Below are 17591 nucleotides of genomic sequence, written 5' to 3' on the forward strand. Positions count from 1 at the left end.
TTTCCTAATATCCAACCTAAACCTTCCCTGGCGCAACTTTAGCCCATTCCCCCTTGTCCTATCACCAGGCACGTGGGAGAATAGACCAACCCCTACCTCGCTACAGCCTCCTTTAAGGTACCTGTAGAGAGCGATAAGGTCGCCCCTGAGCCTCCTCTTCTCCAGGCTAAACAACCCCAGCTCCCTCAGCCGCTCCTCGTAAGACACGTTCTCCAGACCCCTCACCAGCTTCGTAGCCCTTCTCTGGACATGCTTGAGCACCTCGATGTCCTTCCTGTAGCGAGGGGCCCAAAACTAACCACAGTACTTGAGGTAAACAAGTACCTCTGTCCCTTCACAGCCTTATCAAATATTCATTTGTTTTACTACTTCCTTCCCACTGTCATTTCTTGTTCTACTTCTAGAAAGGCACTTTGTCCTAGATTACAGAATTAAAGTAAGAAAGGAGCAGATTGCTGAATTAATTAGTTGTCCTGGAGTGGAACTAGACATGTGTCCTGGTTTCAGCTAGGATAGAGTTAATTTTCCTCCCAGTAGCTGGTATGGTGCTGTGTTTGTGATTTAGGATGACAATAATGTTGATATCACACTTATGTTTTAATTGTTGCAGAGCAGTGCTTACACTAAGCCAAGGACTTTCCAGCTTCTCACACTGTCCTGCAAGTGGGCAGGCTGGGGGTACAGCAGGAGCTGGGAGGGGACAGACCCAGGACAGCTGACCCGAACTGGCCAAAGGGGTATTCCATACCATCTGGTGTCATGCTAAACAATATATAGGGGTGGCTAGCTGGGGTGGGGGAGCCGGCTGCTTGGGGATAGGCTGGGCATCGGTCAGCAGGTGGTGAGCAATTGCATTGTGCATCACTTGTTTGTGCACATTATTATTATTATTATTATTATTATTATTATTTTCCTTTCTTTCCTGTCCTAATAAACTCTCTTTATCTCAACCCACAGGTTTTCATTTCTTTCTAATTCTCTCCCCCATCACAGAGAGGGAGGGGGGAGGGCAAGCGAATGGCTGTGTGGTGCTTAGCTGCCAGCTGGGTTAAACCATAACAACGTATCTAAAGTCTAAGCACACTCTAAAGGGAAAAAAAAAAAAAGAAAAAAAAATAATTGGGGAAGAACAGCTGAAGCATGAATACATGGCAGGAACAGCACATTGTTTCGAAGTCCAGTTAGGTGACTGAAATGAAAGATGATAAAGACAGTGTTCAGGTAGAATAGGTACAACATTTGGAAAGGGAACATACTATTTAAAACCTATAGAGCTATATGAAATGCATGGAAGATTGCCTGCAAATGGCACAGCACACATAAGACAGGAGGATAAAGACACAGCGGCTGTCAGGGAGCAGTAAGAGGTGGGTGACTGGTCCCTAGGACACACAGTCAGCAGCAGAGCATGGTAGCATGCCTGACAAGGCACAGTCCTCCCTGACCAACGGCCAGCCAAGCAGTACTAAAACAAGGCAAGCAAAACAAACCTGGAGCAGGTAGCCATCTTCAACCAAGAGTCCAACACATCAAACAAACTCATGGGTATAAGGCACATCTAAAGTCAAGCCTTGAAGTCGGTCTACCTGACAGGAGTAACATGCCCCTCAGCAAGGCATTGTTACAGCCAAGCAGGAAACAGGCACAACTGCGATATAACCTGTACAGGAGCCAGATGACCAGGCCTACCTGAGCTTACATTGAGATCCCGGACCCATGGGCAAGGTATATAGGTTTGACAGTGACTAGTATGCACCCAGCTGTGCTGGGAGAAGGGAGACCAAAATAAAGGGTAACAATCAGCCTCAAGTTTTAGAAGGCATGTAGTACGAATCACTGCTCATGAAGACAAAAATTTTGTAGATGTACACGAACTAGGTGTTAAAGCTTGCAAGCTGGTCAAGGGAATTTTGACAGCAAAGTACCTCAACCTGAAGTAGTTATATTCAAGCTACCCAGTTGTGTCATGCCCTAAAATTTGTCTACTTTGATTAGCTCTGCCTTGACTATGGCTTAACTTTGAGTTGAACCCAATTTTTGTAACAGAATTACTCTATCTAAGTTTATCTATCTTCTGCCTTCCAACTCCTCTTGCAAAGAGCAACTATCATATGATCATTCTAATCTCTCTTTCTGCATTTATCCACATTCTTCGCATTGTACTCAGTAGTGCTCAGTTTACTCTGAGAAAACTCAAAAAGTGTCAGGATACTAAACTGTAAATCTTCATTCCTCCTCTGAGTCCTGGAAAAACAGCCTGCCTGTTGCTGCTCTAAAACGAAGGGGATAAAAATGCATAGGACTGTTGTTACTGTAAGATATGATTGCTGTTATTGCTACTTGCTTTTCCACAGATTCACAGAATCATCTAGGTTGGAAGAGACCTCCAAGATCACTCAGTCCAACCTCTGACCTAACACTAACAAGTCCTCCACTAAACTCCCTTTCCAGGAATTGTGTAGACGCTTTTTTTTTTTTCAAGTGCAAAATTAAATTTTGTCTCAGGTACTGAAATTTCCTACACAAACTTCCAAATAGAACTTTCCCCACTGTAGGTGGAATATCTAGATAGCCATTTATGAGTTTTTATCATCTGTTTGCTTTCTTCTCAAAAAAAGGTTACTACTTCTGCTTCCCATTTCACTCAGTTGCTGAAATAATTCTAGGCCTTCCTTTCCTTTTTTACATTTGCTCTTCTTTTTAGTCTTCACCCACCCCACTTCTTGATATTGTTCTCTCTTGACAGTCTATTGGGCTAAGAAATTTTAACCCTGAAAACAAACAAACAAACAAAAACTCTTCATTGAGCTGGTGAATTGCAGCTTGTTCATCCTGTCAAATGTTTCTAATATTATTGGCTGTTTGTATGGAACCTCTGTTGGAAGTCTGCTAGCTGTTTGCATAGCTTACTCCAGTCTCCCCTCAGCATCCAAGCTCTAGCCCCAGCTGCAACTTCTTTATTAATTAAAACTAACAATAATGGTGCTAAGTGTACACCGAATGACCAAGCAAGAAACTGGACCTCTCCAATGTTAAGGATTTCCCATCTTCATTACTTATTCATTATGGAAACAGCACCAGACGATTAAACTTGGTGAGACAGCTCTCATTGTTGTCAAGTCCATTTAAAATCTGTATGTGTATGCCCCTCCTTATGTGTGTGCACATACATGTGGACAGAAATCCAAAAACTTGAGACCATTAGAGTTTTTATCAGGAGTAAGAAGAAACCAAGTGTACCAAATTATCCCTCATATCAGTAGCAGAGCCCTGAGAGTATCATCTCATGTATCACTTCCACACCATGGACTGGTGTAAATGTGTGTCATTAATTGGCCTTGGATTGATCTGTAGTTCCCAGGTCTCTAAGCAGTTTCACATAGAAAGTGATCTCTTCCTAATCCTTAGGTAAAATTTTCTGTAAAAGAAGTGTGTGAAAAAAATCCTACAGCATTACTTTTACACAAAAGAAATGAAGGAGTTTTCTTTAAGAGGCGTAAGGTAAGTGCAAGAGGTACAAAGAAACAAAGTATTTATTGTTAAAAGCTTTTCTACGACTCACTCAGCATCCAACAGTGAAGATATGGTGACTACGGAGTAGAGGGTGTCTCTCCCCCACCTCTCCTTACGCATGTATTTGCTCACTCCCAAACCCACAGTTGTATCTTTTTAATGGAGTACCTTTCTTCAGTGAGATCAGAAAAGGTGTTTATCATACAGGATCTGGCAGAACAGATACAGCCTATTAAACAACAGAGCAGTTACAGAAAGGAGACCTCCTTATTCAGGAAGAAAGGAGCCTTTTTTTTTTCCCACTCATCTCTTTGCACTGCCATTAAAAGGGCTCTCAACACAAGGAGGTTAAAAAAAAAGAAAAAAGAAAAGAAAGAAAAAGAAAGAAACCACCACCTGACTACATTTTAAGCAAAATTTGAAGCCCTAGGATATACACCAATAATTTCACTCAGCTTCATCAGAATAAATTCTAAACAGTGTGGTGTAAAAAAGCTGTCAGCTGAAACCATGCGTGCACTAGAACTGCCAATGCTGATAAGTGAAATAGCTGAATCCCTACTGATAATGGTGGGAAAAGTTTTGGCAATGTGTCTCAAAACTTAAATGCAGAACATTTGGCTGTACTCTGCGTGCCCATTTCCTGAGCTGTATACCAGTTGAGACTGACTCCTGCTCCTGCCCCTCTATATGTATACATATACACATGCACACAAAATATACAAAATCACGTAGACTGTGCTAGTTCCAACATTAATCTGCATGTTATCCTGTGCTTTGACTTAATGGCACTTCAGTGGCACTCTGCTCCCATCTTTCTCTTTCCTTTTACCACTGCTGTATTCTTCTCTCTATTCTGGCACTTTGCTTCCACAATCAAACATTTGTTTTTCCTTTAACTGCCATGTCAACGCTTCAGCTCCAAGATATATTTCCCTTCTACTGGTACTCCAGGAATTGTTTTAACCTTGTCCTAGTTTTATGCTATATTTTCTAACAATCATCTATATTATCATCTATAAATTAACTACATCTATGCACATATATATATATATTTTATTGCAGTATGCACAGATTTGTATTGTACCGTGGCAGAAACCAAAGACCACAAATAATAGTCTTGTCATCTTTTACACCCAAAAAAAACCCACCAGCCTGAAATTAAAATAAATTTATCATTCAAAATCTGCCGGAATTACATGCCTGTTCAGTACTACCGACTTTCCACATGTCCAAGCTGCATTTGGTCCAGTTCCTCCCAGAATTGTCCCATTGTTTCTCCTCAAATATAATGTCTGTTTTTACTAAAAGCAAGCTCCTGGCTACACTCCTGGAATGGAAGATAACATTTCTCTCTCTGTCTCTTCAGTAAGAGGCTCAAACTGCTCCTGAGCACAGAATAAAAGAATCAAAATCTCAAACACCATTTTAAACAAAAGGAAGACACCTGACAGCTATTCCTAAGAGTCTTCTTTGGTGACCAGTCTTTTTATGGGCAGGAAGAATATGTACAGTGAGATTTAAGAATTTAGATTTCGGATTGCTATGTACAGTGGCCAAATCATGCACGTGCACAAACATGCATGTGTGTGCACACTTCAGCATAGCATTGGTGCTTAACATTGCTTCACCTTCCAGTGGTGCTACTTGGAATCCACTGGTCAGCAACACGTAGTTTCATTAATTTGTTCTGAAAGAGGCTTAGAAACAGACCCATCCAATTATTTTTAAAGAGAGATTCTAAAAGCAGACTGGGCTCCATTATTTTGTCAGCTGTGGCAAATGACTGGAATTTTTCCGTACAAATATTTGCCATTCAAATGGCAAAGTTCTCAAAAATAAAATTTGCTGGCAGACATCCTGCAGGCATCTATCCCACCCCATCCCCTTCTCATATCCTCGTTTATTTTTCTCGGCATTTATTACTCCTGGAGATTTGAATGCATCCCCTGAATGTAGCTGCTCTGTTTACCACATACAGAAAAAGTTTTATACACTGGACAGCATGCACACAACTGACACAGCAGCATAACAAATACGGAAGCACAGTAGCAGATGATCCCCACTGTTTTCCCTCACAATGTTTGCTGGAAGTCCAATTAGCAGAGTCCTACAGCACATAAGATTTTAAGTTGTTAACTGTCTGGCAACCTCTCAGTCTGTACCAGTTTAAGACTGCAGGATTTCAGGTTTTAGTGTAAAAAGAGGTTATAACACACACACAAAAAATCCAAACCAAGCCATTCCCAAGAAAAGGCCTTGGGCAAAGAGGTACAGCTGTGCTTTTTCTTACACCAGTGGTTTTGCATGGTCGTACTGCCATCATATGACCAATCAATTGTAAATTTTTCAAGACACCTCTGAACACAATGGACAGAGTAAAAGCTATGGCACTGGTAATGTGAAAGCAGAGGTATTAAATAAAGGGGTGGGAGGGAAGACTCTCTCTTCTGTGACTAGACAGAAGAAACTTTTCTTTCAAATATGAAATAAATCAGCAAAGACAGCAGAAGAGGAACGGACAATACTATAGCAAAATTAATTACTTAGAAGAGCTGCCTCCCTTCCTTAACACATGTGAACTTGACTCTCTTTCCAGGAAAATGAAAGAAAGGAGATGAAGAGGAGAAGCCTAGAAAAGGATTTTGAGTGCTACATTATCAGGACACAGTTATACTTTGGCAACTGCTTTTTGGACTAGAAATCATGCTGGATCATTAATTACAAACCAATCTATGCACTACAAAAAGTGGAATGGGGGGAAAGATTTAATGAAGATGTCCCTGGTTCCAACTAAATGTGTTGTAATTCCCATAGTCTGAATTTGTCATATATTTGCAAAGAAGGTGATTTCCAAGGGATAGTTCCTCTATGCTATTTAAGGCTTCAAAACTCAACAGCATCTTATACAACTAGCACATATCATGTATAGGGGAACTGAATAGGAAGAGGCAGTTTACCTATGATCAAAATGTGAGACCAATCCAGGGACTCTGTTGACATCTTGAAGTAAAGAGAAAACTGCCATGTTATATGAAGTTAAGCCTCTTGGATTCTAAATCAACTTAACAATTAGGAAAGTGTTTTTCAGTCCTGATCCCTATGGCACACAAGGATAGAAATGTTTAAGAAATCTCATATTTTACCTATAGACTTATTGTTAATATCCACTGTGTTCAAGGCAGGTATCAGCAAAGCACCATTAGGTTATCTGCATTTTCTAAGAATGCCTTTTTTCTTGCTTCAACTTCAGCTTTTCTAACCCCACTGATACTGAGAATGCCTAAGAGGCTCTCATTCTGGAGATAATTTTCTTCCTCTCAGTACTGCACATTGATCACACCCATGAGACTGTCTAGTGATATACAATTCAGTCTACCTTTCACTGCAGGGGCAAGGGAAAGAGGGAGTATTAGAGTTTGCAGAAGAAATGTCCTGACTATATTTTTTCCTTCCAGAGAGGCTCTTCATTCTAGGATTGAAAATCGTCCTGGTTTGTTATTTCACACGATGCGATGGCTTCTTGCACTGGTCCAGCTGAAGTGAAAACTGTTCAGGAATGTAAAGCATTCCACAGCTATCAGGACTATCTTGTCTTATTCCAGAGAAGTTACTATTTGAGAATTTTAGGTAACAGAATGAGAATTACTTTTATTTCTCTAAATCTGTAGTCTCCTATAACACCCAACTCAACCTCCCCCATCAATACCACCCATGATTCTATGCATAGCCCATAAGGATTTGCTGTGTAGTGTCTGAACTTTCCACTGGAACTCGATGCAAGTTTATGAATGAATTTTTAATCTTCTTTAACATTGACACCTGTATGGAGCACAGGAATCTTCTGCTGTCTATGGCCTGGAATGGTTTGAGACACCTCCCATGGGCAGTTTTTTCAAAGGTCACTCTAAAGCTGGTGTTCTGACTGGTTTGTTGATGGTACATTCCCATCCAGTCAGGAAGCAGGTCCATGTGTAACAGTGAGCTAAGTAACACTGAGAAGTCCACTCGTTCTGTGGTCATGATGCCAATGGGATCTTTTGAGCAATACTTATGTGTTGCGCACTCCCAGAGACTGTTCCAGTTCCTGCCGGCGTTGCTGAATCTGAAAGAAAAAGAGAAACTGTACAGTTCAGCAGATTCAATTGTTCAGTGGCAGGATGATTCATTTATGAACTATCCGTGTGGCTAATTCCTTCACACCTTGCAGTAGAAATATCTGCTCACAGCCTCTTGAGACCACGGCTCATGATAAAATTCAGCTCTGCGTTCTTCCTCTGGGTTTCCAACTACATCAGTCATCACCTGTGACAAAAATAAAAATAGTTTTCACTATAGCTATTCTACCACATGGAGAAACATTTACATTTACCTAGAGTCAAAATTTAATTACACTACTACATTAAAAAATTCAGGATTGATCTCTACACCCAAGGCAAATGGACAATGGCATGCATTGGACATGGCCTTGAAGAGGAAAGGGACCTGGGAGTGTTGATCGATGCTCAGCTGAATATGAGCCAGCAGTGTGCCCAGGTGGCCAAGAAGACCAACAGCATCCTGGCTTGTATTAGAAATACTGTAGCCAGCAGGAGCAGAGAGGTGATCATCCCCCTGTACTCAGCTTTGGTGAGGCCGCACTTTGAGTACTGTGTTCAGTTTTGGGCCCCTCACTACAAGACGGACATTGAGGCCCTGGAGTGTGTCCAGAGAAGGTCAACAAAACTGGTGAGGGTTCTGGAGAATAAGTCTTATGAGGACTGGCTGAGGGAGCTGGGATTGTTTAGCCTGGGGAAGAGGAGGCTCAGGGGAGACCTCATTGCACTCTACAACTTCCTGAAGGGAGGTTGTGATGAGGAGCGGGTCAGCCTCTTCTCTCAGATTAATGATAGGACTCGAGGAAATGGCCACAAGTTGCACCTGGGGAGATTTAGATTAGACATCAGGAAAAACTTTTTCTCTCAAAGAGTGGTCAAGCGCTGAAATGGCCTGCCCAGGGAGGTGGTGGAGTCACTGTCCCTCATGGTGTTCAAGAAGCACCTGGACAAGGTGCTACGAGATATGATTTAGTAGCTTAGTGAGTGGTATTGGTGATAGGAGGACGGTTGGACTAGATGATCTTGTAGGTCCTTTCCAACATTGTGTTTCTATGATTCTATGGTTCTATGATTCATGGTTACTGCCAAAACAAGATGGCCACATCTGAACTGTGAACAGCTCCTAACATTTGCTTCTGGGCTGTGCTAAGGAGTCATTCAGGACTGGCCAGGCTAAACGCCATAGATCTCTAACATTTTAACAGCATTGACAGTTTAGTTCCAGGGTCCCAGGAAAAGTACTCCAGCACTGTGTATTTCACTTGCAGATATATCCAAAGAACCTTGGCACAACTGTGAACAACATGAAATTGTTAAGGTATTCATGTCAGACTGAAATGTAAAATTATTAGCATATTCTGCAGGGTAGTGTTTTACAATGACAGTTCTGATGCCAGCAGGGCAGAGTATTACCAAAAAGGCCCTTTTGGAACTGAATGTCAGTCAGAGAGAGCATTGAACAACTGTTCCATATATGCAACTAGAGAAGCACCACCACCACACTTTAGTTTGTAAGCTCTTCAAGCTACAGGTATATTTAAACGTTCTTTTAGATGTCCATTCCCTTTCTGAATATAAATAACAACAATCATGATCTTAACAGTAAATCTTTGCAAGATTATTTATTAACAAACAAGACATTTATATTTGAAAGATAATTATTACATTAAAATAATTTCCTGACTTCATTAAAATAATGGGTTTTGAGGTGTCTGATTTAAAGATACAAAGTGTGAAACTTTATGAGAAAAATTATTCTTTTTGGCTGGCAAACAACTGAACTTCCTTACATTACATATCTTGGGTTTCTCAAAGCTAAACTCAAAGGCATCTGATATTTAATCGGCTATTTCTTAAATAAGATTACATTATGAAAACTAACAAAACACCCAAATAGTGTTATTTTGCTATAGGAGCCTCCTGATGAGTTTTATATAGCTTTAATTTTACAGAGTACACCAACACATCCCTGCACTTTGATCTTACTGTCTAACCACAAGTTCACCTACAATCCCCATTATGCACTGCTAATCCACTGGAAGAGAAATACAGCCTAACCAGTCTTTCCTGCATACTTTCTGCTCTGGGATAGTAGTATTACACTCATCGTTTTTTCCACCAATTTTCCATCCTGGATATTTTAGCTATACATGCTGTACACATTTAACTATTGTTCTTACATTCTGGTTCCACTTCTTCATTCTTCTTCAAACCTTAGCTCACCTTAAGATCCCTACTTTGGGATCGAAGAAGGTCTTGGATGTATCCTTTAGGATCTTTGGAGAAACTCAGCATGAAATCACGTTGTATTTTTAACTGATTTATGGATTCGATTGTCTCATGAATCTGAAGAAAAAAATAAAGCAGATGTTCCTTAATTCCTCTCATGTTTCTGCAACCCTGAGGTCAGTCCTGTTAATGTCTTTGTAGTTCTTTGTAATATACAAAGGTGACAGTTCTACACCAAAGACTCATCCCATGGAATTTTCTCTTCAAAGTGGGAGTTAACCCTAGTCTTGCAATTACATTTTGGTTTCACACGTATTTTTGCAACATAGGCACATACAGTTCTTCTTCACTTCCTGCACTGAACTGCTGGATGGCATGCTATATGCAATACTGAAGAGCTAAGTCATGTCACTGTATAATGTAATGATTTCCTGTGTATAAGCAGTCTTTTTGAGAAGTCAGAGATTTTTCTGGAAAGGTGATATATAATGTCTTTACACATTGCCCAATGCAAGAAAGCAGTTACTCCCTTGGTTAGTCAACATTATACCTTCAATATCCTGTGGTGATGCCTAAACTTTGTTCTAGTGATTGCCCAATCAAATCCATGTTAAATAAACTTACATAACAGCCATGACTTCTAGAATTTTTCTTGTAAGAAAGACTATTAACATCACCATGGCTACAAAAAGAAGAGTGTGAACAATGAGAAACTGTGAGTATGGAAGGTTTATAGAAAATGAGTCATATCATCAAAAATATTATGAAAGAAGTGGACATTAACTAGCAGGGAAGAACATACACTACAAAGAGGTAGTTTAAGTAACAAGGTATGTTAATAACAAGGTATGTTAGTAACAAGGTATGTTAATCAACCTGGATAACAAAATCAATTGTGATCAATGGGAGGACAACTAATGAATCATTTGCACATACCCAAACAGAAAAGCAAACTCTTACTATCCTGTTTCTCTAAAATTCTGTTTTGAGATTGCAAACCCATCTTGTTAAATCTCCTGTCCACATCTGTTTTGCCCTAACAGCTACTGTGGCCAGACAAAGAGGGAGAAAAATAATTCTCCCCCGATCTGGCTATGCCACTAAGGGCATTACTGTAGGCACAACTGTATGGTATGTTAACAGAAGAGAGCTGCTGTCAACTTAAAACATTCCTCATGTGGGAAAATGATGTAGCCAATACTAGAGAGAAATCTCCTATTGGTGTGCACCAGGTTTCCACTAGATGACTTACCCAGAAGTGACTTCAGTAACTTCACTAATCACACCTTGCACTCTGCTGCAGAAAATGCTCAATAAAAAGGTGATAAAGACATGGTAAAGGGGGAGCTGGGCTGGAAACATAATAATCCTTTGCATGCTGCATGAAAGCCCATATAGGCTGGAAACTAACTGGCTGAGCAGCTGCTCTGCTGAAACCTTCTGCTTTGACCTTTTCCAAGAACCACAGAACGACAGATCTTGCAATGGTTACCGAAAATCCTCAGGACTGCTGGTATTCAAACTCTCTTTAAAACAGTATGAAGACAACAGTTTAACAAATTTGTGTTAGAGGTAAACAAACAGAAACTGAGCATGACTCTGTATCACATGAATCCGGTCCATGAGATCACACTTCTTCCCTTGGTTTGTGGAGCCACTTTTATTTATCCCTTAACAGGGCAAATCAGCCATTTACACTTGTGCAAGAAACTGGCTAACGGTCCCCTTGCCTTAACATGAATCCCTAATGCAGCCTGCAGAGCTCACCACTGCTATAAGAGAGGTATGACTATTTTAAGCGCGCATAATCTTTGTTCAATAAACCAGGAAACAATTCTGCAAAACGGTTCCAAGTGATTTTTCTACTATTCATTTTCTGCAGTTGCAACTAGTGTAGTGCTCTGCAGCAGTGCATGCCCAGCACACTAAAAGAATATGAGATTCTCTTAGCTTTCCCTCATAGCAATATAGCAAGACACTATGACCTCTCAATAAAATGTTACAGTCTAGGGACCTTCTAGGGACCTATAGTCTTGAAGGTACCTTCAAGATCATCTACTTCCAATCCCACTGCCATGGCAGGGGCACCTTCCACCAGACCAGGTTGCTCAAAGCTCCATCCAACCTGGCATTCATCACTTCCAGGGATGGGGCAGATAGGATGGATGCAGACTTCTCAATTTGGACTTCCGCAAAAAACATTGCTCCTGTTATTCTTCCACAGCTAATCTTTCTTCATAACTCCAAGTCTCTTGAGTATCAAAACTTTCCCACTACTTCTCTAACTCAGCCTAAGCAACATTGTTGTCATCTTCAATTTTTTAGCATCTCTGGTTCCCATATCCAAATAATGTCTGACTTTAATTTTTTTTCTCATATTTTTTCTAAGATAGAGATTTTCATATCCGAAGATACAGAAGTTAAAATTCCTGTAATACATTTTAATTACAATTACATTTTTCTCTTTGGTCTTGCTAACTGTAATCCCACCTTATTTATATCCAGAAGAAGGCTGCTACTCTCTCTGTTTACCAAGCACCTTCTTTGACTTTCCTCAGTTGCTTCTGCTTCTCAGCATAACAACAACAAAAAAAATCTGTGATGCCAGTCTTAATTGTCTACTTCTTACATTTTCAAAGCTGCATCTTTTTGTTTTATGTCAGATTAGAAGAAAGTAAGATCTGGGTGTAAAATATTAGGTGGTGATTTGACTGTGTTAACTAAGGAGCCTCAGAAAAAAAAAGAGTAAAGAGTCTCTTGTGCGCTGAGGACAAACTCTAAGGTTAGGAAGTCAAACTCTGCCCATTTATACAAATTTGAAGAGCAGGCATGATTATATAAAGACATCTTGAACATAAAATGTTCTGCAAAACTGAAGTTAAAAAAGTTAAAATCTGCAGCTCCATCTTAAAATATACCGAATATCCACCTAGGTGAGCTAAATGATTCCTATTGGAATATTGAACTTCATGGAGCAATCCAACAACAATATCCACAAAGTCTGAACACCAGAGCATTTTTGGAGGGTTTCTGCCTATGGGTTATGGGACACATTATGGGATGTAGGGGAAGAGCATCTTGGGATTGCACTTAACGTGGCACATTTAGGGAATTAATCAAATGTGGGAAAAGGGATGGATCTACGTGATTCAGGAACAACTCTGGGAAAATAGATAGATTAAGGGCTAAAAATCACTGGTTGTGTGTAAATGATTTGCTCATTGATATGCTTGTCCAGCTATCTCTATGCCTGACCAGAGCTATCTGTCCTACCATGTTACCAGATTCCATTTTTAACTCTTTTCCTGAGTGAGGAACTTTATTTTTTATGCATGGGGGGAGGTCTATGTGCCAGCAACTGCAGCAAGACCATGGTTTGGAGGCCCATGTGCCTGGGTGCTGGCACCTGCAGCAGTGCAGGTGCGTGAATGTGTGAGCACTGGCAAAGATCAATCTGAACTAGTCAACAAGTAGGTAAGGTGGTCTGGTAGCCATGGTGGGGTGTGTGTCTGTAAGGATGAGACCACAGGAGAAGCTGGCAGTCAGACAGACCAAAGGAATCTCAGCCAGCCGCTGGAGGGACCGTGGGGTCTGAGGGTCGCTAGGGACAAGACCCACTGGTGTTTTTGTGTGTGTACACATCTAACGGTAAGACCACAGGGAAGTGGCAACTGGGGGACCAGGAGACTCCCAGCCAGCTGCGAATGTATGTGTGTGTATATGTGTATGTTTGCGCCTCTGTGTGGACGTGTATGCCTGTGTGCATGTGCCTGTGTATGTATGAACATTGGGAGAGGGGCTGCAGCCTCTGGGGCTTGTATGGCCAAGTGCCAGCAACTGGGAGACTGGGATCCAGAGGCAGCTAGTGGGTAGACAAAGTGTCCAAGACCAGCTGCCAGAGGGACATACCCCCACTAGCAGCCCTCCACGGTGCTCAGCCAGAGAGAGGATCAGGATGAGATTATTGGTGATCTTTGTGTTCATGTGAGGTCTCTGTGTATCCTGACTGTGTTGATCTGTGTGGCTGGCCATGTATATATATGTATGTATATATATGTATATGTGGCATATACACACACACGTGTGCATGTGTGTGTGCGCATGCCTACTGGGAATACATGCTCAGCCTCGTTGTTGGTTGGATCTGGGATAATGGAGCTGTGGCAGCCTTGCCTCTCTCAGGCTGTAAGATCCAGCCTAATTCTCCTAACACATACCTTGGAAGACCATGCTTGATCCACATCGCCTGCTCTAACATGTCTTCAGTTGCAAACAAGACATGTTAGTTTTCCACAGAGCACAATAGGTTTACTAACTAGTTCAGAGAGATCTGAAATCCTGCAGCACCTAGAGTGGCACACACTTTACGTTGCCTGCCAGGGTACTCATTATGCTGCCTGTGAAACTCTGCTTCTATCACCTTTATAACTATATCAGGCCCCGGATTAAATCCTAACAGCAAACCCCACCCACCCCACTGTATTTCCATTGCATGTGACTTATTCATCCCTTGAAAGCACATCCAAATGAGCAATCCCCTTCTCACTTTAGTCCCTTTGATGTATGGCACCAAGCCCTCAGGAAGTTACAAAATGTGTATTATATGCCACGTGATACTTTACTCCTGGGTCAGTACCTTATTGTCCAATGCTGTAATCTCCTGTTGATTAGCTGTTGAGAGAAGAAAACTACTCATCTGTCCCTTTAACGGGTCTTCAACTTCTACATCTATGTCATAACAAGCCGTCTTCTTCTGATCATTGGGGTCAACACTATGGAGAGGATAACAGAAGATTGTGAAAACTGGCATAATGAGTCAGAGTAAATAGCCATCCAGCCCAGAAAATACTCTTTCAAAAAGACTGTTGCAGATGCCGTGAGAAGAGTTTAAGAACAGGGTACCTTTACATATATTATGTATACATGCATCATATATATATACATATCAGTGGTGGTGAACTGGCTGGGTGATGAACTGGTTAAACGCTAGAGTTCAAAGTGTTGTAGTGATGTGTGGCTACATCTCTCTGGCAGACGGTCACTAGCAGTGTTTCCCAGGGCTCAGTTCTAGGGCAAATTCTGTTCAACATTTTTATCAATGATCTGGATGCAGGAGCTAAAGGTATCCTCAGCAAGTTTGGTGATGATACTAAACTGGGAGGTGCTGTTGACTCTCTCTAGGAACAAGAGGCCTTGCAGAGGGATCTAAATAGACTGAAGCATTGAGCAATCAGCAATGAAATTCAGCAAGGGTAAATGCTGGGTTCTGCACCTGGGACTGAGGAATCATAGAATCATCTAGGCTGGCAAGGACCTCCAAGATCATCTGGCGCAACCATCCCCCTACCACCAGTATCACCTACTAAACCACATCCCTAAGCACTAGGTCCAACTCTTCCTTAAACACTCCCTTAAACACCCCCTTAAACACCACTCCACCACCTCCCTGGTCAACCCGTTCCAATGCCTAACTGCTCTTTCTGAAAAGAAATGTCTCCTAATTTCCAACCTAAACCTCCCCTGGCGCAACTTTAGCCCATTCCCCCTTGTCCTATCACCGGGCACGTGGGAGAATAGACCAATCCCCACCTCGCTACAGCCTCCTTTAAGGTACCTATAGAGAGCGATAAGGTTGCCCCCGAGCCTCCTCTTCTCCAGGCTAAACAACCCCAGCTCCCTCAGCCGTTCCTTGTAAGACTTGTTCTCCAGACCCCTCACCAGCTTTGTAGTCCTTCTCTGGACGTGCTTGAGCACCTCGATGTCCTTCTTGTAGTGAGGGGCCCAAAGCTGAACACAGTACTCGAGGTGCGGCCTCACCAGAGCTGAGGGAGACAATCACCTTCCTGGTCCTGCTGGCTGCACTATTCCTGATACAAGCCAGAATGCCGTTGGCCTTCTTGGCCACCTGGGCACACTGCTGGCTCATGTTCAGCTGAGCATCAATCAGCACCCCCAGATCCTTTTCCTCTGCACAGCTTCCCAGCCACTCTGCCCCAAGCCTGTAGCACTGCATGGGGTTATTATGGCTGAAGTGCAGGACCTGGCACTTAGCCATGTTGAACCTCATCCTATTGGCCCTTACCCATCGACTCAATTTTTCCAGGTCCCTCTGCAGGGCATTCCTACCCTCTGGCAGATCAACACGTCCCCCCAACTTGGTGTCATCTGCAAACTTACTGAGGGTGCACTCAATTCCCTCATCCAAATAATTAATAAAGATATTAAAGAGGATGGGCCCCAACACTGACCCCTGGGGAACACCACTCGTGACTGGTCACCAGCTGGATTTCACTCCATTCACCACCACTCTCTGGGTCCGGCTGTCCAGCCAGTTTTTAACCCAGCAAAGCGTGTACCTGTCTGAGCAACGGGCTGCCAGCTTCTCCAGGAGAATACTGTGGGAGACTGTGTCAACGGCCTTGCTGAAGTCTAGGTAGACCACGTCAACAGCCTTTCCCTCATTCACCAGGCAGGTGACCCAGTCATAGAAGGAGATGAGGCTGGTCAGGCAGGATCTGCCTTTCAGGAACCCATGTTGACTGTGCCTGATCCCCGGGTTGTCTTGCACATGCTGTGTGATTACACTCAAGATGACCTGTTCCATCACCTTCCCTGGCACCAACATCAGGCTGACAGGCCTGTAGTTGCCCAGGTCCTCCTTACAACTCTTCTTATAGATGGATGTCACGTTAGCAAGTCTCCGGTCATCTGGGAGCTCTCCGGATGACCAAGACCACTGATAGATGATGGAAAGCAGCCCAGCAATCACATCCACAAAGTCCCTCAGCACCCTCGGGATCCCATCTGGCCCCATGGACTTGTGACAGTCCAGGTGGAGCAGCAGGTCTCTATTTCCACCTGAACTTTGAGGGAGTTCTTCTGCTCCTCATCTCGGACTTCCAGGTTGGGAGGTGGAGTACCCCATGGACTGGGGTTTAGGCTTTAACCCCAAGGACTGTGTTAGGCTTTAACTTGTTGGGTTTTAGGCTTAATTGCCATTTTCTCTTTAGCTTTAAGCTGAAATTTCTTAGCAAGAAAACTTTGTCAACCCAGTAGCTGATATATCAAACTTCAGTCATTGTCACTTGTAATATAAAAATGCTCCTTCAGAACACTATTTTTGAAATATCTCGGTCGTGTGCACCTGCTGCAGGAAGTAAGAAAAAAAAAAAAAAGGACTCAGGATCTAATTGAACTTGTTAGACCTTGGGGAGAAGGAGGTCTTGCATGGATGGCTTTGGATTACAAGTGTTTCCAGCAGGTCGAGAGGAGTAATCCTCCCCCTCTGTATTCAGCACAGGTGAGTCCACACCTGGAATCCTGTGCCCAGTTCTAGGCTCCTTAGCACAAGAGAGACATGGACATACTGGACAGAGTGTAGAAAAGAGCCACGAGGATGATGAAGGGACTGGAGCAGCTCTGCTAAAAGAAAAGGCTGAGAGCTGGGACTGTTCAGTCTGGAGAAGAGAAAGCTCAGGGGGATCTTACCCTTGTATATATAAATACCTGAAGACAGGATGCAAAGAGGACAGAACCAGGCTCTTTTCAATGGTCTGTAGTGGACAGGACGAGTGGCAATATGCACAAACTCGAGTACAGAAGGTTCCCCCTGAACATCAGGAAGCACATCTTTACTGTGAGAAGTGACCAAGCACTGGCATAGGTTTCTCACAGATGTCGTGGAATCTCCCTCTTTGGAGATCTTCAAAAGCTGCCTGGACGTAGTCCTGGGCAACTTGCTTTAGGGAGCCC

General features: G+C 42.5%; 1 protein-coding gene across 12 annotated transcripts in view; it reads right to left on the reverse strand.

Moving 5' to 3' along the window:
• Positions 1-3515: 3515 nt before the first annotated feature.
• Positions 3516-17591, reverse strand: part of SMARCD3 (SWI/SNF related, matrix associated, actin dependent regulator of chromatin, subfamily d, member 3) — a 111043-nt gene continuing 96967 nt past the window's right edge. For all 12 annotated transcript variants that reach the window (XM_040549878.1, XM_040549874.1, XM_040549865.1 and 9 more), the window contains 4 exons: positions 14476-14611; positions 9834-9956; positions 7717-7818; positions 3516-7618 (listed from right to left, as the gene is read on the reverse strand). In XM_040549878.1, the coding sequence (XP_040405812.1) occupies positions 7565-7618; positions 7717-7818; positions 9834-9956; positions 14476-14611 (415 nt within the window). In that variant the 3' untranslated portion in view covers positions 3516-7564. The remainder of the gene's footprint in view (positions 7619-7716; positions 7819-9833; positions 9957-14475; positions 14612-17591) is intronic.

The sequence above is a fragment of the Cygnus olor genome, chromosome 2 (genome assembly GCF_009769625.2).
Source record: "Cygnus olor isolate bCygOlo1 chromosome 2, bCygOlo1.pri.v2, whole genome shotgun sequence".
NCBI lineage: Eukaryota > Metazoa > Chordata > Aves > Anseriformes > Anatidae > Cygnus > Cygnus olor.